Raw genomic sequence first — 24,985 nt, 5'->3', positions numbered from 1 at the left:
GACTAGTAAGGTCTGCAGTAGTAAGGAATATAGCCAGAAAATGCTACTCGTATTTCATAGGCAACCAGAGTTGTTTTCACTCTTAATAAAAAGCATGGCATTTATCAGTTACTAATAAATTATTTATTGCATATTATTTAGCACCTGATGCCAAAAGGTTTGGCCTTGATAACACAATTTGCAGTTAAAGTAATTTGGAATCAGATACATTCTTCCTAAACAAAGAATTTAGAGAACAGTCCTATGCCCAGAAGACGTAAGAGGCTTTTGAATATTCAAGATTTGTGCAATTGTGCATATGTACACATTGCAATTCCTTGCACATCAAGGTAGTGACACTTTTGGTCAATTAGATGAATGGCAGAAAAGGACAGTAATGTAGAGGATCTCAGATCAAAGTCCCCAGTGCCAGTGACTTTCATGGAAATTAACATACAAGGAATGAAAGTATTAGAGGCTCAAATCCACACATTGCATTAAAAATTAAATAGAAATGGAAATGCTCACAATTTATCAATTTACTCCTTTTTAAATTGAATATTTTCCCTGAAAATCTTTGAGAACAAGTCATTTTTCAATGCCAGTTTCAGTAACAACAGTAACAACAGCTCCAAAGGAGCTAAAGCCATCCTCATGTGAGTTTCACCAGACTTCTTGTCCACTTAAAATAAATAACCTCCATACAGGAAACTGAATAAAACCCATTAACTGTTGTTTGTTGTTTTTTTTTTTATTTTCCTATTTTTACACCACATTTCAATATTAAATCATAAGATGGACAAATAGCATCCATTTCTCCCCAGAACTTCCTCTGAGTCTCTGCAGAGAGGGAGAAACTTCTTAATGGTGACTTTATGCCTAAGCAAAAACATAAAAATGAAGGCTCTTGCTTTCACACTGTGAAGCTGGATGTTACTTCACAATAGTTTGTGCGTTGTGAGGAGGCTTTTTCTGACCAAAATGCAGGCTGCTGCAAGACACAGAATCCCATTTTTTTTCTTCAGTAGCAAATGATGAATAGATAAGAATAGATAAATAACTCTTATTCTCCACCCCATTGCCCTACACACCTTTTGGATATGCCAATACAAGTAATAATGAGACCAAGATGTAAAAGAGAACCAGGTTAATACGAGCAGAAACAACAAATAAAGCACTCTTTTTGTCAGTACCTCTAAAATAATCCATGTTGTTGTATAACTGAGTACTGTGCTCAGTCCCTGCTAACAGGACAGTAGAAGGAAAATAGTTCTGACATGCTAAGACCACTCATTTTGTTGCAGTTAAGTACTGTCTGGACTAGGAATGCATATAACATGCTGAGAAACAACAGGTAGAGTGCTTCTGGTTTTCCTCAGGTTGAAGCAAATTACCTCCAGCTGGCTTTAAATACTCTCACTAGGAAGTAGCCTCATATACTGATTATGCTCATTAGCCTATTCCAATCCACCCAAACAAAAGATGGATCAGTTTAGTGGCTGGAGGTCTCTCGGAGTCTCCATGGCCTGTTCTTACCTGAGTGGAACATTTGATGTGTGGACATTATATTAGCAGAGCCTTGAGATTGTCTGGGTGGAAGTAATGCACAGATGTGGCTTCTCCCTCTTTGTATAAGTAGCTGCTGTTTGTATATCAGGCTTGGGAAGGAATCTTGCAGACAGGGGTTTTATATCTGCCCAGCTGCTTGAACCTCTCCAAAATGATATGAGGCATGAAGAGAAAAAATACAAAGAATAGGAACAGGATCTGGAGGTCAAAATCAATGCCTAACACTAGAAAATCAGGCAGAGGTAAACACAGCAAAAGCCATCAAAATAGTTACAAGAGGTTCTCCACCACTTATGTGCAGGAAAGGACTACCTGATGTTTATGTGGGACTGACGTTAATGATAGATGAGATATTGCCTCCAAAACAAACAAGCTATTTTGTCCTCCTCTTTTTTTTTTTTATGAAGAGCACAAATGAGAAGGCTAAAGGGAAGGAATACAAAGTTTTGAAAAAGATTACAGCCAAGGTGCCAAAATCAAAGAGGTCAGCATGCTTTGTGAAGATAAAGCTGGAGAACCTTGGCAGAACTGACATGTGAACTGAACACTCTGTGATACAGGTTTACCACAAATCCAATAAATCCATAGAGGTACAGAAGGGCTGGTGATGAGCAGAAGCTAAGCAGTCATTTTGCAAAGGTGCTGAAATAGACATGACTATGGGTCCCTGATTGTAGCCCCAGAAATACATAAGGTTTTATGGTAGATTTTGAAGGAAAGAATAATTAGGAAATAAACGAGAAATTCCAATGCAATTCCTGTTTTACTACTATTAGGCTAAGTCTGACTCATTAAGCAGTGCATCTCCTTGAATAAGCAGCTTTTTTGTGTTTCTTCTTTTTTCTTTTTAAAGATGAGTGCAGAAAAGCTTATTTAGACCTCAGCAAAGCAGGGAGACCATAGAAAATTGCCAGCTAATGTGTAACAGGAGCTGTGAAGCAAAGATCAGGAAACAGCAAGCTGATTTTAAGGAAAGAACTAAAGGAACTTGGCACACTTAACTCATCAAAACACAGCAATCAGCTCCCTTCTCCATCTATAAATACATTGGGAGGAAAAACATCAGGAAGGAAGAGGAGTGAGGTACAAGAAAATACAACATTGGCACAAGAACAACTGCATATAAACTGTCCATGAATAAATGCAATTTAGACATAAGAAGTAGTAGCTTGCAAAGATCATGAAACAACTTCCAAACAGAAGCAGGAATGAAAAGACAATTTTCTTTCAGGGAAAACTCGATACCTTGCCAAATGTTTTATAGGACATGGATCCTTCTTATTTGCAGGACCAATGTTATTTATGCAGGCAGTGCATAGTACTCCAAGTCTCTTCCCTTTTTCAAGACAGACTGCACGGGTCACCCATGTAGCAATGAATTTGCCATCACCACCTTCACTGGCTATTTGTGAATTGCTTATCTTTAAAATTAAGTATGTAATTTGAACATTTGTTTTGTTTTCCTGTGCCTGGACACATATTAATCCCTGATAGTCTGTACTGACTCATCTAGCATGCTGACATTAAAGCCATGCTTTAATGGCTTTAATGCCCTCATGAGCCTCATTCCACTAATGGATGTGTTGGATGACACTGCCCTCCCTTGCCTACCCCTTCAAGAAGCAGAGCTACTGACAACTTTCAGTCTCTTGGCACTGCAGTGGTCAGGCCTCTACTCAGGAGCACCAAGATCACTCTCATATGTTAAGTGCTCCCTTGCGATCAGGCAGGGTGTAAAAGCATTCAGGGGTTTTGCTGTCTTTGGTAATTATTACATTGTACACAAATTCACAGATGAGATATTTAATTTTAGGAGAATAACATGTTTTATCACAGGGCAGTACTTAATCCTGAAGGATTTATATCAAAACCAACACAGAGAGACAGATCAAAGGAGCAGGCTGGTACCAGCCATGGTACAGACACTTTGGACTCCATCCTTCCTTTGCTTCATCCTCTCAGGTCAATGCCAGTGCTCTCATGTAGTCCTACAAGTTGCTGCCTACTTGTCTTCCCCTGCCATTGACTGATAATGGCATTGTAAAGCCCAGGGATTACTAGACTCAGAGAAGCAATTTGTTGGATAATATTGATACATCATGCTACCAAACCAGATCACAAGGAACCCTGACAGACCAGACTTCTCCTCCCTGATCATTCCTGCAGCTCAGTAACACAGCCAGAGGAGTTCAAAACTGCACAGCTTCCACTTGCATTTAGTTACACTGAACAGCTCCAAGAATGAAGGTTTCATCCAAAATTATAGAATCACAGAATACCTGGGATTGGAAAGGACCTTAAGATCATCCAGTTTTAATCCCCTCCCATGGGCAGGGATGCCTCACACTAAACATGTCATCCAAGGCTCTGTCCAGCCTGGCCTTGAACACTGCCAGGGATGGAGCATTCACAACTTTCTTGGGCAGCCTGCTCCAGTGTCTCACTACTCTCACCATAAAGAACTTCTTATACCTAATGTAAACGTCCCCCCATTTGAACCCGCTACCCCTTGTCTTATTGCTACAGTCCCTGATGAAGGGTGTCGTGGTTTAAACCCAGTCAGGTAACTCGTTCACTCACTCCCCCCCTTCTTTCCCTCCCCCTACTCCCAGAGGGACGGAGAGGAGAATCGAAAAGAATGCAACTCCCACGGGTTGAGATAAGAACAGTTTAGTAACTAAGGTATAACACAAATCACTACTGCTACCACCAATAACAACGATAAAGGAAATAACAAGGGAAGAGAATAAAACACCTCACCACCAGCCGACTGATAACTCACCCCCCAAGCCCGACCAAGCTCTGACCCATACGTCCTCCAACCCCGCAATCTCCCAGCCCTTCCAGCTAACTCCCAGTTACATCCTGGGCATGACGTGCTGTGGTATGGAATACCTCTTTGGTCAGTTTGGGTCAGGTGTCCTGTCTCTGGTTCCTCCTGGCTTCCCCTCCTCCCTGTCAGAACATGAGGCTCACAAAGTCCTTGGCCAAACCAAAACATCATTGTTATCAGCTCTGTTCCCAGGCTGAAAGTCAAAACACAGCACTGCACCAGCTACCAAGAAGGAGAAAAATGACTGCTACTGCTGAACCCAGGACATAGAGTTATGCTACATTTTAATAAACAACCCTTAATATACACTGCTAACTGTATGTTGAGCCTGATCAGTCAGCCTGGAGCTTCTGCAGCTCCTCAGACCAGTGCTGGAGTTGCCTTCCAGCAGCCCCTGTCTGCAAAACTCTGTTGAATTGCAGCACGCTGGTTTGGAAGTCAGTGAGGAAAAGCCTTTCAAGCAAGGAAAAATATGTATTCCCTCATAAAAACAACATGAGAAGAGACTTCAAATCCCTATGCAAGATGTAACTTCATTTGCCATACAGAAGTTTGAACTCAGGGTTTTCAAATCAATAAAAACCATATTCGCTCTCTGGAAACACGAACAGACCTTTCTGTCCTGCACTGATAATACCCAGAAAGGATTCTCAAGTGTTTTACTATCTCAGACCTGCCTGCTACATATTCCAAAAGTTTATGCAGGACAGAGGGAGCATCTGTAATCATCCAGGCTGATTCCCAGAAAACACAGTAATCGATAATAAACTAAACACACTACTATTTCCTATACAGACATTGTGAGCTGAAACTTAAAAAAAGCCTGATATCTGCTTAGCTTCATGCTTGAAAAGTGAAAAGTAAAAATCAGCTCCTGTCTTGAAGGTGCAGGGAGAAAGTCTGTGTTAAGAAGGCAGCCAAAACAGAGTTTAATTCTCCTTTCCTTCAGTGAAAAAAAATAGAAGTGTAGCCATAAAAAATTCTGTAACATTGCTTCTGACAACACAGGATCCTTGTTTATGGTGATAGAATCATAGAATAGAATCATAGAATGGTTTGGGTTGTAAAGGACCATAAAGCTCATCCAGTTCCAACCCCTTGTCACAGGCAGGGACACCTTCCACTAGAGCAGGTTGCTCCAAGCCCTGTCCAACCTGGCCTTGAACACTGCAAGGGATGGGGCAGCCACATCTCCTCTGGGTAACCTGTGCCAGTGCCTCACCACTCTCATAGTGAAGAATTTTTTCCCAATGTCCAATCTAAACCTGCCATCTGTCAATTTAAAGCATTCCCCCTTGTCCTATCACTACATGCTTTTGTAAAATGTCCTCTCCAGATTTCTTGTATGCCCTCGTAAGGTATTGAAGGCCACAGTAAGGTTTCCCTGGAGCCTTCCCTTCTCCAGGCTGATCATCCTCAGCTATCATAGCCTGTCTTCATATGAGAACTGTTCCAATACTCTAATCAACTTTGTGGCCTTCCTGTGGACTTGCTCCAATGAAGGTAGGTGTAAAATTAATAATGTAAGAGGACAAAAATCCATACCCTCTTTGCAGTACAGTAAGTGGTGTAGCCCTTGTCTCGAGCTAGAAGGCATAGTGGGTCTATTAAAGGCAAACTTCTCACCTACAGAGAGGCTGTAGCATTCAGACCAAGGAAGCAAGACAAAGGGAGTTGTATGTTCAATGAGAGCAAATTGTTCAATTCTAAGTGTATTGCAGCTCTCTTTAATTTTTGATTTCTTTTACTCTGACAGAAAATCCTATTTTAACAACAAATGCTGCCCAGTTCTGCAATCCTGAGAGGCATTTGGTGTGATTCATTCTCACCCAAGCAAGCAGTATGCATGGGTTCTCAACATCTTCTGAAGATGCTCAGCATGTCCGAGGAACAAATAACAGATAGCTGTATCTTAAGTACAGGACTTAAGGAAGCAATCAAGAGCCATGTGCTCTGGGTATAACATGAAAAAAGATATGAACAGCTTTGGGCAAATGAGCACTAGTATTAACAGTGATGGCAGATCAGTACTGGAGCAATGGTAGGCATATTCCAGAGCAGTACTGAATCAGAGCTCACACTTGGCACTTGATGTTTTTGAGGCTTTCATCTGGATCCCCATAAGCCACGACCATGATAATTTTTATACTTCTAGGTTCTTATAGATTTCATCAGATCATCTGTCCTATGCAGAAACTCGGTGCCCTATAGGACATAAATGCTCCACCCCTTCCATCTCTGTAGGTCTCTGACAGTTACACAAACTGTCACTCTTTACATCTCCACCATCACTCTTTACATCTCATTTTATGCTTACCTTAGGGACTCTTGCATTTTTATGCTCATCTAGATAGGAATGCTACCTTTTATTTGATCCATATCCACCCTTTTAAAACAATTTGCTCTTTACTTCCCTTTCAGGCAGCATAATAAAGTAGAGGTGAAGAGGAGCAAGTACTGGAATGGTGAAAAGCAGAGTAAAATGAAAAATTAAATGGAAAAGAGATGGGGAAAGGGCAGAAAAATTAGGACCGCAATAAAGATGTGAGCACTTATATCCTATTCTTAAAGGCAATAAAAAGCCTTGAAAACATAACTTAATTTAGTCTCACAGTCAAGTAGTCACCTTTTTCAATCTGCTCTTACATTATATGAACAGCTAGAGAAAGAGAGGGTTGTGCTCTTCTAACTGAAGCACCTGGAAAACCTGACACTGATAATCTCAGAGAGATAAGTAATCCTTAACTGTTCAGGGTGCAAACAAGAGGCACTCTATAGCGATCATTTAATAGTTATAAAATGAGCTGAATATTCCTGAAGGTCATCCTTTTTCTTTCTTAATGGAACCTTCTGTATTACATCTTTTTTACTATAATAAGACAAATATGGTGTCTCATGAGAGTTCTAAAGTGTCTTTGTGCTGCTTGTAGACTGAAATGGATAAACAGAAGATGATAGCCAGGAAATAGTTTCTCAGAGCCCATTGCTTTAAAACATATACATTTTCTTTCCTATCTCAGAACTTCCCAGAAGTCTGAAAGCCGAAGTGACTTTGAAACAGAGATGCAAACTGACTGAGAACAGATGGGTATGTCTAACCCAGGAGGCCAAGGAGAGATTTTTCACTTAATTCATAGCCTGGCAATTGTCTAATCACAAATTAATACAAAACCTGAGTATCTTCTAGGCATTGACCTTGAACTAGTTTCCAAAGGAAGGGAGTTTGTGGACTTGAGCAAAGTCAACATGCAGTGTGATCTGACACTCGGTGACTTATGATCCCAGGACAAGTTATGACAATTAGCCCATCCAGCAGACCCCTAAATTCTGCTGTTACTGAATCTGTTGGTTCAAATATCTGAAGTTTCAAGTTGAACATTTCTGATGGAAGAAAGTCATGCAGATGAGTCAATTGCATGGTCTCAGTGTAAAACTTGATTGCTACCATGATTATGCCTGTAGCTCTTGCAGTTTCATGATGCTGTCCTGGTCTATGATCCCAGCCAACCATTGCTTTGGCACTGATCTGCCATCACTGGATTTGGTTTCGATCATTGATGGCTGACTGGTAGAACAAGAGAGAACCGCATTACAGTACTGAGACTGCAAATTGCTTTCCACCAAGGCCTGACATTTACAGGAGCCTCAATGGATTTCACACTCAGTGCTGCCTCTTCTCTCCATATCAATCTGGTGTTACGGTCCCTGCTTCACATCACTGACCCAGCACCTGAGGTCTCTATTCTGCTCAGATACATCAGCATGTGAGAGGTGGAAGGCTCTGGCAATAGCAGACAATGCACAAAGTTGCATTAAACTGAGTTCAGTGATGGCAGATCAGTACCAGAGCAAAGAGAAATTCAAAAGAGCCACCCATCCTAAACTCAGAGAATTCAACATTTCTATCTGTGTCCAGTGGAATTCTCAAGGTACCTGCCACAAAACAGAAATTTACCTCAGAAGTACAAAGACACTGCTTCAGTGGCTCCTGCTGAAGTGAAGGTATTTTGGGGGGGATTATATTTTTTGCATTCAAATCACAAAATCACAGAACCATAGAATATCTCGAGTTGAAAGGGGCCCATAAGGATCATTGAGTCCAATTCACTGCTCCTCACAGGACAGCCTAAATCTAAACCATATGACTGAAAACATCATCCAGACACTCCTTGAACTCTGATGGCTATTTCCTGAGATGTCTCAGGTGATTTTCAAAGAAGGGTTTCTTCCTGTTCTGTTTTGGAACTTGATTGCTAGAACTCTGCCACTCATTTTATCATGTTAAATAGTATGGGGCTTGCAATGGTTCAACTCTTCTTAAGATGAGGTTCTTAATTCAGAGAGTCAGCCTGATTTATATGGGTAACTTCTATGAGGTGCAAACACAGATTATGACTGTGTCCTACATGGAACAAATAAATAAACCAAAACAACAAAAAAAGCAGCATTCCCTATTCTAAAAGACTAAAGATCTCAGTACAGAATCAGAAACAAACACTAACAGCTAGGAAATGTGGACACTTTTCAGTATTTCATGATGCAGATGTAGAGCAAAAGCTGTATAGTTTTTGTACAAATGGAGCATTAGTCTTTTTGATGTTTCACATACCCTGTACAACTCCATAAGGCAATAAAAAGAAAGCGATATGCCTCAAAACTGTAAAGGAAATAATACAACCCCTTGGCTCCTGTTGCAAACAGTTTCTAGGACTGGAAGCGGAATTTTTAGCAAAGGAGAAATTAGAGTTTCAGTGTCAGACACAAAAGGAGAAAATATTTATAAGTAATATTTACGAAGATGTAGAACATGAAGAATGACTGCGTAGAAATCAGGAGTTATTGGAGCCTGTATATCTAAACCAGCAAATTCCAGTCCTTGAAAAACAGCTGGAAAACCAGTGGCAATAGATGGATAAGTAAAAAAATTAAGGAACTGGCAGAGTGATTAAAACGTACAGTAACATTAAAGCCTTCTGGAATGCTTAGCAAATATGAGGTAGAATTTTTGCAAGCAGAAGTAAAGTAGAAGATGGATGAATACAGTAAGTTTTTATTAGAAAAGGAGAAACCCATCAAGAATTTACAGCTTGTGATAAAGAAACAGGGAAACTGGTAGCTCAGATACAAGACCTGGAGAATAGCGGTACTAAGGCTACAAGACTGACAGCTAGTTGGAACTACTACAGAAAATTTAGAAAGTGGAAACTGAATTAAAACAAAATGAAGACAGATTGCAACAGTAACAGTACTATATCCTGATTCAGATGCCTACTGTACAGTTTAAATTGGATGATACAGGCCATGGCAGGGAATCCCTGCTCCTGGCCTGCAGCACCTCCTGCCCTCCTCCTCCTCCCCCCTCCCTCGGGGTCCCGCTGCTGCTGCTCCCTCCTTGGCTTCCTCCTCCTCTGCCTGCGCCGCCTTTGGTCCTGCCTGGAACCTGTTTTGCCCCCGGCGCTCCCTGCTTGGCTGAGGGGCTCTACTTGGTCCTGCGCTGGGGCTGCTGGAGCCGGTATGAGGAAGCCCGGCCTCTCCTCACTGAGGACGCCCTGCAGCACCATGGCCAGCGCCTGGGGACGGACAACCCTTACCCTCTGCTCCGCAGTGACTCTTCAGCTTTCCTTTTCCCAGAAACACTGTTTTAAATGGTCAGTTTAAACGATTTAACCATTTAAATGATTAGATGAAGAGACTCCAGATATCAGACACAGGCGCATTTCTCCCACACCAGGTCTGGGGATGACCAAATCAGTGCCTCAATGAAATCACCTTTCTCCTCCTCCCTCATTCTTTTCTTCATTTTTACTTTCTGCATTAGGTTTTCATTCCTACTCTTTCTCAGGAAATGGGTCATCTCTATTTCCACCCAGTCACTCCACACACATAAAACTAATTGTTGAATGTGGGAGCTTACAGAAATTTTCCCGTTTTTCTCACTGCAGTAAGCACTGAATGGACTTTGCCCTTCCAAGAAGGATGAATACTCTCTTCTAGAAGTATATTCAATGCTGGTAGAAGAACAATGGTTCTGCAGATGGAAATCCCATTTTCTGTGGAATAGATTCAGCATCAACAACTGCATCATAACCTCTCTTTACAATGTTTTTTGTCATTATGATTTCTCCCTCCTTTACAGAAAATCAGTACAGAGAGGTAAAAAGTTTTCAGTCCCAACTGGGTCATGAATCTGTCCCCTCTGCTAAAACTCTGACCTAATTTTTTAACTATTCCTAAAAATCTTAATATTAGCCGTTCAAGAACTCACAAAAAAATTGTGGCCTGGTAAGCAATTTCCTACCCATCTAACAGACCACCTATCCAGTCTGTATCTATCTTCCCAGTTTGTCTATAGGGGAGGCTGTGGGGAAGAATGTTGAATGCTTTGCTGAAGTTCAGTTTCACATCTGTTCAGTCAAGGCCTATGTAAACTTCTTTCAGAGGAGAGAGAGCTGCTACACTTTTCTGCACTCTTTTCTGTAACGTAAGTCAAACCATAGGTAGGTCCAGTTCCCGCCCATGTCTGAGATCATCTGCAACTTTAATCTTTTCTGCACTTATCCATATGGTATTGTTCTCACTCCTGCTGAGGCTGTTCCTGTTTTCATTGAATAAAAATATTAGTTAGATCTCAAATCAGTATCATATATTAGGCATTAGCAGAAGCAAGAATAAAACTGAGGACTCAACTGAAATAAGTGAATTCACTGTGGTTAAGATAAACATTGCTGTTTCTCTAACTCTTTATCCTATTTCAGAACAGAATGACTCACCTAACTTGTTTCGTACATTCATTATGTATCAAATAAACTGGACTTGTGAATTCCAGGCTGCAGAGCAAAACACATAAACATTTGGTCTGATATAACACTAAATACAATCCAGATCCACTCTCTTTGGATCTGAATTGTCATGCCAGCATTTAAGATATTGATGACAGAGATGTGAATATTTTTATCAAACTTATGAGATCTTCCAAGGGAGCCAGGACTCCTCAAGGCTGTATCACAGGTGAATTTAAAAAGAATCTCAGATGGGGCCTCAATCTGTAAACTTTATGTTTCATTATTGTTGAATAAATGTTAATTTCATCTAGGCAATAATTCTGGCAGCAGCCTCAACTTAAGAATATTCTCTCCTCATGAGGAACATTGCAAGAGTATCGATGAAGTAAGCTTAATCTGCATATTCTTTCTCCAACCAAACAAATTCACCATCTACATTGAAGCATTGAAGTCTCACTGGCTCCTATTAACTGTATTCCTACTAGCATTAACCTCTGACAGGAATTTTAGTCCATGAACTCAGTGTGTTTTGTAAGTTGCTAATTTGGCTAGCAGAGATTTTTGCAAAATATAGGATGTCATCTGAAACTGGGTTAATCTTTGCATTGAACCGTCCTAACAGCACAGCGTCTATCTGCAGGTGTCAAGTAGGTTTGACTATCAATTAACTTTTGCAGAGGTGAGAAGCAGAGCAAAAGGTCAGGAATAACCAAGCATTACTTTCGAGGGGGGGAAGCATAAAGAAGTGAGAACAGGGGCAAATTTTAATGACTTCTACTGGCAAGAAGACACAATAGAAAGGTAAAATCTCAGCCACCAGCTTGAAAGACCATGGAAATAATCCAGGTGGTACAAAACTGTGAGTGAGATAATAGAATTTCTCTCAGCCTCTGTAAGAAAGGATGGTAGTGTTAACACAGGAAAACAGAGTCAGCATGCAAGACACAAATCTTTTGATATGATGATGTATATAGGGCAGTAGACAACAAACCTTTCAGGAGGAAACCATATTCACACTGAACTGCCACATTCTCTTGTGAAATACAAAGACAGATGTCCCAAAGGTATGAATGTTAGATCCTTAGAGAGACCTCACCAACTCAATAAATAGACTGATGTGGGTTTTGATAGGTGCTATTTTCATCAGTCTGGATGTGTAACAGTAAAACTGGTCACTGTCCCAATGTGTGCTCACAGGTGGTGGTCAAGGCCAGGTTGAACAGGGCCTTGTGTGACATGGTCTGATGTAAGGTGTTCCTGCCCATGGCAGGTGGATTGGAGCTAGATGATCTTAAGGTCCTTTCCAGCCCAAGCCATTTTATCATTCTATGAAAGCAAAATATTAGATCCAAAGTGCTACAATGTCAATGAAAGACATTTTTATTGTTATGAGAAGGAAGAGTAACATTAGTGAGATCTGCTAGAAGATTGCACATATAGAATCATAGAATCATAGAACAGTTAGGGTTGGAAAGAACCTTAAAGTCATCTAGTTCCAACCCCCTGCCATGGGCAGGGACACCTCCCACTAAATCCGTGTATATATATATATATATGTATAAAATTCCATATATAACTCCCACTACATCCATAAGTTTTGCAAACATCAAGTCACACACTAATGTGAAACCTGGTTGCTTTTTATGACTCATAATGCAAATTTCATTCAATTTTGAACTGTAGCACACATAGGGGACCAAAGATTTTCAGAGAATATCCATGTAGAAACGAATATGGCAGCTTTAAGTAAGGGGAAAAAAAATTGCCAGAAGCTCGAGTTAGACAAAAATAAAAATCTTATTTTTCAATGCTTACAGACCTTCATTTCATTCTCTGAAATATTTCCCACTGTTTTATTCTCTTAAAACTGCCATTGTATTTAGCCTTCCAATAACTGCATAAAGGTGGGGAGCACAAGTGTGTCTTCTTTACCTGTACACTGTTAAGGCAAGCCCTAAATAGGTTTATTTATCCCAAACTAGTAATTTGACCTACTGTCTTAAATTATTAAATTATCTATTTATTAAAATCTAAATGCTTAAGTACTGTGCCCATTGTCAAAAGTAAGAACTTGAGTCCGGTATATTTCCTGTTAAGGAATTTAGCCTTCTTTCTCTATCCAGTGGTTGAACAAGCCAGGACTGCTTTTATCTGAGAATCTTCACACCAGTCATTTTCCTTGAGCTTTAGTAGCTTTATAATATCAATTTAATTCTCTCTACTGTTTCACAAAGTTTATCTTGTAAGGTGGATGTGTGAGTCCTGACTATTTTGAGCCCTGGCTATATCTGAATCAAAGAGAATATGTTAAACTGCAGAATATTATAAAATAAATTAAAAATCCACAGCTTCCTCAGCATTTTTGGTGTTGGCTGGCTGCAGACATCACTCCCGTCACATCATAAACTGACTTCTCATTTGTCACAGGACGTCAGTATAAAGATTTATCATGCATAGCGAAATGGGAACAAGAGATTACTGAAAAAGAGTTCATTTTTCAACTGCATTTTATTTGTAGTACCTTTTCTTGGCAGATGTTATCCTCACAAATGAATGAATGTTCTGAAGTATCAAAGTGGATGTGGATTGACAGGAGAAATTGATCTGCATTTGTTAATGTACTTTTGCTGCAGCAAGCACATTAAGTAATTAAAGTGCTAAAAGAGATCTTCCCTTCCAGACACACAATATACTGAACTCCATTAATGCAAGGACAAAAGCCAACTGTTTTTTTCCATTGCCGCTCCAAGTGCACCTTGTCTGCAGTATACACACCATATAGTTTGATTGCATCCATAGAATTTAACTATCTGGTTACATGAACAGCTACTATCTTAAGGCAGCTCTATAAGATGAAGTGTCAAAAAAGAGCAATGATTTTGGGTTCCCAACATAAAACAGCTGAAAAGCATCTGATCCAGAGGTCATGTACAGGTTTCCATTCTGAATATTAGACTTCGGGATGTTTTAAGCTTAAAATAAAAGTCAGAGACACTCTGGAACAAACTTTTCCCATGTATAATGATGTTTTCTACTAACACAGCATCTGAGCATTTGTGATTGTATCCTGCTAAGAATAATCTTCTAACATATTACTACTACTCTCATGTTTGTAGCTATAAGCCTATGAGCTAAAAGGCTGGTCAAGCCCACCTCAAGAAATCACTCATTCTAGCAAGTAGTAATAGTCATAGATCATCTCAGTCATAGATATCTGGGTGTGGAACAGTTACACTGATGATATGCACCTTACAAAACTGGGCTGAAGTGTGTGGACATTATTGCTAAAAGGCAAGATTTCATCCAATGTAGGCAGGGCAACAGAACTCAACCACATCTCCTAGTCACTAGGCAGTGCTTCCTCTCTGAAAATGATGAGGATAGGGTATTAAGTTAGGACATAATAATGAGAGAAATTGCTGGTGTGTTTTCTTCAACTGTAGTTTGCATGGAGATGTGAATTTTTTCACATGCAGTTCCCAGCAATCACTAGTACTAAGCTGAAATCAGGCACATGCAAAATCAGAGGGAAAATTCTGGATAACATGGTTATTTAAAACAAACACATATTAGAGAGCCCAGAAATGTTATATTAATTTGAGAGCTTATGAGTACTCCAAATGTCATCTTATCACTTCTCAACACATATGGACCAGATTCACCACTTGTTCTGCTCCCATTTGGTGCCCATGTAGCACAACAAGAACTGGCTGAGTCATATGTCGAGAAAGAGTGTGCTCACTTTACTTCAGTTCCCCTTCACACATCGGAAGGCGGCTGATTTTTCTTGGTCATGAATACCAGAATGATAACTAGTCATTAAAACAACTTATTTAAAAGTACACATGGCACAGCACTCAGCAAATTGGCGTCTGTTTAGTCATCAGTATAACGGAAAAAAAGGTTTAAGTATAGTCTAGCGAATCAATACATTCACTTCCTGGATTTCTGATCCAGTCTTGTTAAAGTTGTCTCAGCTTTTTCCCATCTGTAAAATGTAAACAACTAGACTTAAGAAAGACATTTTAAGGGATAGGTAAAGGTTGTAAAGTGATTTCTGATCCAAAGATAAAAGGTGATAAAACTTATGCAGAGCAAAGTGTGTTATAGATTCTCTGACTACCCAGGTGGACAGCTCTGTCTGAAAATTCAGAAGTCAGAAGGTAAGGGTACAGACAGAGAAGGCTTTGTTCTTGCTCCTGGAAGACAAACATTAAAATATAACAAACAGACAGTGTTAGCCAGGAAGAATGTTATGCAAACAGATGGGATCCACTCTCCCAGGAAATAAAATGCAAGGTGTGATATTAGATAAAAGTCTTGGGTAAAAAATATGGTTTAAAAAAAAAAGAAACTAAAATGAAAATTCTGGGATTTAGCCAGCTTTTAATACTCATTAGTCACTAACCTGGAAGATAGCTCATTCTATCATTTATAACATTAAAAACTGACCATCATAAGATTTTCTTCAAAACTCTTGGGTAACTGGGTAGTGCTTTGACCATTTTTATGATTTCAATTCATAAAATAAAAATATTTCTACAAGCAGAGATCTTTAAAGTATTATCCTCTGGAATATCACAGACTAGCTTTGATCACCCTTAAGAGAGTTAATTAAGCTTTCAGTTCAACAAAGTAAAGGTTTTCATTTAATGGGCTAAAATCATGTCTTCGGGGTGAATTGCTACTTCAACCAGTAGAGTTTGTACAATAAGTGGTTGCTTTTCTTTTGTGGGTCTTGAAGAGACTTCTGTGATCTTCGTTGGTGCGCTCAGGTCTAAATTTTACCCTCTGAATATTTGTGCTTAATGATATGGAGAATTGATGACACAAAGCCCATAAACTCTTAGAAGTTGTTGGTATTAAGTGCAGCATTGAAAACTGGGGTCCTTCAAGGTTGTGATAGATTTGTTGAGGAATTGAGCACAGCAACATCGAGATTTGAAGTGTGGAGCATTGCATATAGATGAGAAGCAGAACTTTATTTAAAAACTGCATTTCTCAGCTAAAATAACTTTTTAATCTTAATCAAATAAACCTATTGCATGTTCTATGCTAAATAGCTAGATGAATTATTGGAGACCATGGTGCTGACAGTAAATCACTAAAAAATAGTGTCTACTTCATGGGCTGTAACTGGGTGATGCAGAAGGATGCTGCACAGGGTTGTTTCTGTGCCAAGACAGGCTATGATCATGCTCATTCTAGAGAATCATCCAGGCTGGAAGGGAACTTGGGTGGTCTCCAGCCCAATGCCTGCTCAAAGCAGAACCAGTCATTGAATTTAGACCAAATTAATCAGGACTATGGCCATTCAGGTCTCTAAAACTTCCAAGGATGCAGATGCTCCAGCCTCTGTGGACAGCAAATTCCAGAGCTTGACTATTCTTACTGAATTTATTCCTTTTTGCTTGCAACCACGAACTGTAGGAAGGGACCAGGTCTAGCTGTTCTTTCAACAGCTTGTCCTATATTTAAACACAAGATTTGCTGCTGGTGATTATGCCATGCTTCCTCTAGGGATATGCACAATGTGTAACAATGTGATAACACATTCTGAACACAGATAACTTCATCTGCCACAATTAGTTGCTGTTTGCAAAGTGTTTTAGAGAGGAAAAGTGCCAGAAAAGCTGCAAAGCACCACAATCACCCTCACATGAAAACTTGGAGAATAACTTCCCACTCCTTAAAAATTGTTCGCAAGGAACACAATGTTTTTTGAAGCATCTCATAGTTATTTTATTACTAGAGCTGCTCATTCAGCAATTTCTGGCACCCTCTTTCATTTAAAATAATTTCAATCAGTCTATGCTGTTGTCATTTCTGGCTTGTTCAAGTTCGTTTTAAAGATGTGTCACTTAATTTGTTCTTAAGTAATAAAATGTTGCAGCACTTACACATATATCCTTTTGTAAGCCTGAGGACTTAGATTCCCTTCCCCTACACACACACACAGCTGATTGATTCCTAGTGAATAGACACAGGTCCATCTAGAAACTCCTTGAATTAGGATCTGCAGTCAACACTTGAATTGTAGGTCTGTATAAATCATGTTCGGTGAAATTGAAGCATCTTTCTGACATAATTCACTCAGAAACTCATGAAAGCAGCAATATAAATGTCACTTGGATGGGAGTGGTATTTACTTTCCTTAGAGAAGATGGTATCCCAAAGTTAAGGGGCAAAGCTTTATTTTTTGGTCAACCAAATAAAACAGATAAATTTGGGTTTTTCTTCTTTTTTCTTTTATTTCCACTCTTCCAGCACTGATTACCAACAAGGGATTGTTTAACAAGGGAACAGAACCTGGAGTTGATATTTCCAAAATATTTTTTAAAACTAATAAATATGAAATTATATTTTGAAGCTTTGGGATACAACCTTCCATGGTTTTCATACAATCACAAGCATTAAAAGGTTAATTTTAAATAGTACAAGAGTTTCTTCTCTAACTGGCTGATTTCAGGAAATGGGGCTTTATGAGAAAGGGGTAGGACCAGCATCAGAAGCATAGACATTGCCAAAGGCTCAGCTACAAATTCTGGCACAGATATCTGACTAGAAATGTTATTGCTTAATATTAGGTATCACAAAGAAGCTTCTTTGGAGGCATGAGTTACTGAGATGCATTGCTTGCCAGCCTGTAAATCAGAGAAGACACAAGCCAACAAGCTGGTGGAGAGACTGCCATTGTTGAAGAGGTTTTGAAAAAGGCTATAGGAGCCCAATTAACATAAAATGCCACATGGTTTTAACTGATTTCCTGAGTAGCAGTCTTGAAATCTGAGGCTGGAGGAGCAGTGAAAACCCTGTATTTTCTGAGCTGTGGATCACTGTATTAATTTATTTGGCTATCACAACCGATTACTGACAAGATCACCACAAAGTGCCCATTCTGCTATGGTACTGGCTTTGTCTAAACATCCAAAATTATATAGCTTTCTGTATTTATAAACATGTTCATAAACACTCCAGCTGACAAGCTTTTTCTTTTATTTTTAACCTCATTCTCTATGTGATTCTTATATGATATTTATCACTAATATCTGAGCAACCCTCTGTACTATTTCCACAAAGACCAATGTCTGTCATATGATTTTCCTTTTAGTCACTCCTCTTTGATAGAAAGAGTATTATTCTCTGCTTTCTACACCAGCTTCCTATATGATCTGGTGTCCAGCATGCTCACAGCAGCCTGTGGGGCTGAGGAGGTAATGAGCAGTATTTTGTAGCAATTCCCTCATGATGACATTTCTGCAGCTCAGGACAACTGACGTTAAGACATCAGAGCAAAAGGGTATCTTCTAGGCAAACAGAGGTAGTAGGAATATCAGTCATACCTGTTATGGTTATTATCAGCAAGCAGCCTAAGGACAGTCACAAGCTGAGGGCTTCACATACCAGTTATGTGTATATCTGTATATGTTTAGAAGTACATACATTTCCTAAGGATAGTGAGCCATACTCTACAAGAAGCTGTCATCTAACTGCTAACTTGTGCCTTGCTTAGGTTCACCTGTCTTTTCTGCTATGCACTGAACCATTGTAGTGTGAGACACTTATATGTAACAGATGGATATGAATATTTCCTGCATAAAGTTATCACTTATTTTACACCGTCTGGTTAAAGTACAATCACCAAAATGGCAGAAAAGACAGAAAGGGAACTGACCACAGTAGGTCACAGAAGAAAGAGCTCCAGAAGACAAGGCACAGCTTTCATCACTGTACACTGGCTGCATTTCAGAAAGGACACACTAAAGTTCCCTGCCACATCTAATATGTTAAACATCTCAGGATCCAGAGTGCTACTAGTCCAGGGACCTTATTTATGAATCTAAATTGTATTAACTCTGTGACATTACCTTGGTTAGCCAACCTATTAAATAAGTTGGAGTTGGCCTTTAGCTCAGTTCCATATAAGTATAAAAGTGACACAGAACACTTATCTGATGTGTTTAGACTGAGTATACAAGAGCATTGTTTATTTGAAGGAGGAACACTATTTCCAGGTACAAGAGTATCCTACTTTCCACTGATTATCTTGATTGTTAGTCAACAGAGTTTGTTGAGATGCTGCTCTTCATCTGCAGAACAGCCTCATATTTTAGGCTCCACTCTATTTAGTTTCAGTCTTTTCCCCCTAGCACTGGCACTGGAGACCAGTCTCTTCAGTAGACACAGGGTGTCTGAAAATTAAAGGTGGCTAAACTTACTAACCAAATGAGAGAATTGTCTTCACCAACTATTATGGAAATAAATCATCATACATGATTCTCCTGAAGTTGAACATTTACTACACTTTGGGAGATTGTTGTTTATCTTACTGAACACCAGCACCGCAACTACATTCATGAGTATGGGTTTGTGCTTCACTGATTTCAATCCTGTCAGTTCAATGCAGCAGGTTCTCAGCGTGAAAAAATGTATATAGTTATGAAAAAGCAACAAGATTTCCCTCTGTCCTAGACTTTCAAATCATAGAATCAACTAGGTTCGAAAAGATATTTAAGATCATCAAGACCGACCATTACCCCAGGACTGCCAAGTCCACCACTAATCCACGTCACTAAGGGCTTGACACTGTACCTCAAAGACTCCATGTCCTAATAGACAACAGATGGAAGTAAGGGCTGAACCCCTGGACACAGTACGTATTTTCAAGGTATCCATCCTGACAAGAAAGGCACTGGTGATTGCTGAACCCCAGTTTTCTGAGGAAAGGAACTGCTTCATTTTGTCTCTGAAGGCAAGACTTCACGACTAAGTACAGAAATATCATTGTCCCTGTAAGCAACAGGGATGTTTTGTCACATAAAGAGAAGACCCTGTTGAGAAGACCCTGTTTTCAGCAGCTCTGAATTTTACTGATACTTATCTGATACTTGCATGGTTTTGCAAACTCTGAGAGCATCGATCTTTTCCCCAGTGCAAAGTCGCATCATTTAGAAGAAGCTGGATGTCATTTTTCCACTCGATTTATTCACTACCACACCTTACACACATAAACCATCAGTGTGTCAGACACTTACAAATTGCAGCCTCAAATTTGAAGAATGAGAAGACTGATAAGCAGTTGATCCAGTCGTGTGATTGGTAACTAATGACTTATCTTGGTTTATAATACATCCTTCCCAAAATCCTAGTGCTATTAAGTCAATGTTTTACCTTCTTTGTGCTTTCTATTCCCTCACTGACTCCAAAAGTTGCTTGCTTTGTGAACACAGTAGTTGTGGGTTTCTGGTCTTTTTTTCTCTTTCAAATAGGTTTTGAAAAGCTTTAAGAAAAAAAAAGGTGCAGAAGGATTGCTTTTGACTGAAGTAGACAGATCAATTAATTGGTCTCTGGCAGTCAGGGATAATTTTATTTCCTACTTTATTAAGGAAAATCAGAATCAGATAATTTCACTAGAGAAAATATGTCACCAATTATTAAGCAGCACACAATGGAGAGAATTAAGGAGAGAAAACTTGAAAATGTTTTCCAGAAATTACATTACTTATGAGTCAACCTTTAGAACTCTGGCATCAAACAGCATTGCAAATCCTTTGGTTTAACCAAAGAAAAGCATCTTTCTCTCCCCTATAGTAGCAACTACAACATTTAACCTTTGATGTCTATAAATACTGAAACTTACAATTGAGCTTCAGAAGATAAATTTAACACTAATTGACTGAAGTAAACTACCTGCAACACAAAGTACGTGGGTGACTGTTCCTGTTACATAAGCCAGAAACATATAACCATACCATATATTTTTTAAAAATCATTACTTTTGTATCTCAGCCACTTTTCAGTATTAACCATTCATACAGGTTAAGAGATTCAAATATCACAGGGTGCTACTCAGATAGATTAAGGAGCTTTCATTTCTTGTGGAGAGGGAAAGGTGCAACTGGCTGTGTGTGCGTACAGAATTCAAAATAGCTTCCAGTGCAATCAAAACTAGAACAAGACCATTACTGAAGGCCTTGCATTTTAAAGCACTTTTACCCTGTGGCTTACAGCCAGCAGATCGTGTTCTTAATCAAGTTTTATTATTAACCATCACCTAACGGCTTCAGAAGGGCTGATTCTCCCAGGATTCTTTTGCTAAATGTGTTGATTTATGCAATCCTTTATTTGCATGGAGTACTCTTCTCCAGGGGGCTCACTGCTGGCACAAACACACTCTCCCTAAAGACATTGTCTTTAGGACAGTTAGCCAAGACTGAGTGTTTTGGAAAATACTGTCCTGATTTATTCATAGGTACACAGTTCCAACCCAGGATTTTCAGCCTTCTGTCAGTAAATCAGGCAGTAGCAGGACTGTTATGTATTTGTGGAGATACATAATCAGGCTTTTTTATTATGATTGTTTTTATTTGGTTTTGTACCAAAGTATCAAAAGGAAGAGTAAGTTACATAAATTATTATTAATACTGCTAGCTATTAATAGTGTTAACTATTAATACTGTTAATTATTATTAATACTGCTAAAACAACACATTAATAATATTGGTTTTATTGTTAAAAATCCTAACATGTTGTGTTCTCATAGAAATTAAGATTCACTTCAGCTCTGCTGCTGTGCTGATGGACAACCTTTCATAAATCACCTTTCTGGCCTTCAGCAAGACAGAGTGATATTGACTCAGTTTACAAGGCACTAAAAGAAGAAAAACACTAGTTAAATAGAAAATTCCCATCATTATTACTTCTACCACCTTTTCTTCTGGGAAGTTCATAAGTCAGTCCAAGATATCCCAGATGTCTATAGTGAATACCAGCAATGGCAATGGGGGAAAACAATAAGAAAGTGTGTTCAAGTTAAAATGAAATTTGGCAAGCTCATCTACTCCTTTTCTTCACACTTCCATACTACAGTGATAGGGGCTGCTGAGTAGATGAAACCAACCAAAGGACACTGATCATCAAATCTGAGACACAATAAAGGATTTAGTTGGAAATGCAAACATTAAAACTATATGTATACACTATATAAATGCAATAGTGTGCAGGATACATAGAAAAATAACTGTAAACAAATTAATGCAGCATAACCTGTAGTACTGTGTGTTCGGAATATTAATCAGTAAAACAAGGTGAGTACCTGTGGGGAAAAAAGCAAGGGTAATTACAAGCTCATTAGTATGACAGCAGAATATATTAACTGTGTTAATGCCAGGTTTACCCCACACCAGAGGTTTGATGTAACTGTCAAAGCCAACAAAAGGAGTTTATGGGAATCATAGAATGCAAAAGCAGACTAATATGACAAAAAAGAGGCAGCCCATCACACAGTAACATCCAAAGTGGGAGGATTCCCGGCTAACCTCTATACATCCTACAATCTAAGTCCAAAACAATCACTGAACCCACAGACAAGTCTTGATTTTCAAATGTGAGGAAGATCAAAGACATTTACATGCATCACCAGAAACCAAGAAAAAAATCTATAGCTAGAGTTATCTTCTAAGGTCATAAGGACCAGAAGACACAGGAGGGTTCTTTTATAACTCAGATAAACCAAACAACTCAAGCACAGAGCACTTTATACGTGTGCATATATATATATATATATGACAAGTACTTGGTATAGTCAGAATGCTTTCTAACATAAAGTTGGTGTTTATTCACTTGAAGATGTGAACAGAATGACAGATGCCAGATGTTAAAACAAAATAGAGACATGTTTCCTTCATTTAAGTTCACAGCATCTTTCCCACATAACTCATCACAGTAAAAACACATTACAAGAAGCCTGTATACAGATAGGAACAACTCTACCTTATCTATCCCAATACTTGAAACAATTCCATGGTTTCCTTGCAGGAAATGGTGTTTTTGATGAGCGAACCTGCTGTGAACCACCCCTGTACCAAGCTAAGGCTTGAGAGAAAGTATTTAGGGCTCTGTATTCATCAGTCCTCATAAAGAAAATGAGACTTCACTAGACCCATTGTTGTCCGTGAAGTACCTTCTTTTGACCTATTTGGGTCTTCTGGTCTCCTCAAAAAGTGTTTCTTTACCTTATCTTTTCCTCACTGAGTAACACATATAAGGTACAATATGCAAGAAGAGTAACAACTCCCCCGTGGTCAGGCTTCTCCACAGCCACCAGGTTGTTAAAAAAAAACTATTAGGAAGAGCGGCGCAAAAGAATAGGGCAAATTAAGTAAAGCAGAAGTTGTACATGTTCTTCTAACTTAGGGGGATGTGAAAAAACAGTATATCCACCAGAAACAGAGCTTTAGGCAAACATGAGCATTTATTTTCCCTTGTGAAATGCTGAGATTTAGCTAATTTCATTAAAAGAATATAGCCATCAGATTTATGACCCTAAAATGAACATGTTTCCCTTATAGTTCAATACAGCTATAATTTCACACAGGCTCAAAAGCAGCCCAGAAGCATTTAAAGCAGCTATCGTACTTATATCTGAACAGATGCTTAAAGTAATTTGGAGCATTACAGCATTGTATTACAAAAACAAGTCAGTCAGTCTGACTTTATAGTGAAAGTAATGTACATTGATCTTCCTTGACAGCAATGAAAGCCCACTGACATCCTTCCCTGCCTTGAAGATTGCATGAAATATAACTGCATTTGGCAGAAAAGAACCTGTTTTGCAGTTTAACTCTTTTCTGTAAACTCCTCCTGTGTTATCAGCCGTAAATTAATGGAAACATCAACTCACCCTCTCTGGAAGAGGTCCACATTATGGAATTTGTGTAGCTCCACAGAAAACTCGACCGTTCCCTGGACCTCAGACATGATTTTTTCAGGTCATCACCTAAACAACACATATATAGAGGCATTATGAACATTTGAAGTATTTTACTTAACAAAACCCATGAATGGATTACTACTTTTTGTTCAGCATCTTTGGGTTCATGCAAAGCTTGAAATTGACTGAAATAAACTGGAACCTTTCCAGCAATATCATTCAGCTCCATCTTCAGGAAAACTTGCTAAAAGCCAGATCAAAGCAGTAATTAAGAGAGGTAAAAAGTCTAATTAAGCCTGAGGACAGAATGATAATATTATGCAAAGTATAAGAAGCAAAAAGTAAATAACATATTATGTGCAAGAATCTCAGAGCAAATTTTAATTAACTCTCTTGCTACTCTCATATGGGAAATTGATTTTTTTCCTTCCCATTTTATCAAATGGCAGATATCCAGGGTCAGCAGAGCTCATTTCTATAAAAGCACAGGCCCAAAAGACAAAAGCCTTAGACAGATGAGAACAAGAATTCAGCTGTCTCTTGCTTTTGACCCTTCCTATGACTTAACTAAAGTCCCAGAAGGGAAGCTTCTGAAGAAATATGAATAATTTAAACATTAATGAATGAGATTCTTCTAAGGAAAATGCTGGCGATCAAAGCACCTAATAGGCTACAACAGCCAGATCACGATTTGAAGCGTTACAGCCACTTACAGATAATATCTCATAAATTCATCAAAATCATAGAATAATCCAGGTTGGAAGCAACCTCAAGGAATCTTTGTGAAAGTACATTTCCAAACCAGCCCTACTTAATACACCAGTGTAAAACCTCAGCATTCCCCTAATTGCAGCAGAGGAAAGCCAAGGGCTTTTACAGATTTTGGACAGATTTTGAATTTTTTATTTACCTTTTCCTCCTTTCCTCCCCTCAAGTTTACTTCTGGCAATCTGCAAGCTGTCTGGAAATTGCCTGTAGCATCATAGATCTCCACAGATAGAGATCTTTAACATGTTCAAAAGCATCATTTTAGTAGCTGTTTGATAGCACCCAAGTACAAACTCCGAGCATGACCCGCGTCAGGGCTGCTAATAATCCCCCTATCTGAGA

At 39.0% G+C, this 24,985-nt stretch overlaps 1 protein-coding gene across 2 annotated transcripts in view; it reads right to left on the bottom strand.

Moving 5' to 3' along the window:
- The window catches only part of FAM135B (family with sequence similarity 135 member B), a 192,723-nt gene that overhangs the window by 107,651 nt on the left and 60,087 nt on the right, over positions 1-24,985 (bottom strand). For both annotated transcript variants that reach the window (XR_009966306.1, XM_062626976.1), the window contains exon 2: positions 23,846-23,941. Coding sequence is in view for 1 of the 2 variants with exons in the window: in XM_062626976.1 (XP_062482960.1) it covers positions 23,846-23,922 (77 nt within the window). In the remaining variant the exon portion in view is untranslated. The remainder of the gene's footprint in view (positions 1-23,845; positions 23,942-24,985) is intronic.

Source organism: Pezoporus occidentalis, unplaced genomic scaffold (genome assembly GCF_034315485.1).
Source record: "Pezoporus occidentalis ecotype Australia unplaced genomic scaffold, CSIRO_AGI_Poc_V1 ctg3, whole genome shotgun sequence".
Taxonomy (NCBI): Eukaryota; Metazoa; Chordata; class Aves; order Psittaciformes; family Psittacidae; genus Pezoporus; species Pezoporus occidentalis.
The sequence above is the reverse complement of the archived record's forward strand: the minus strand, read 5'-3'. Positions and strand labels throughout refer to the sequence as shown.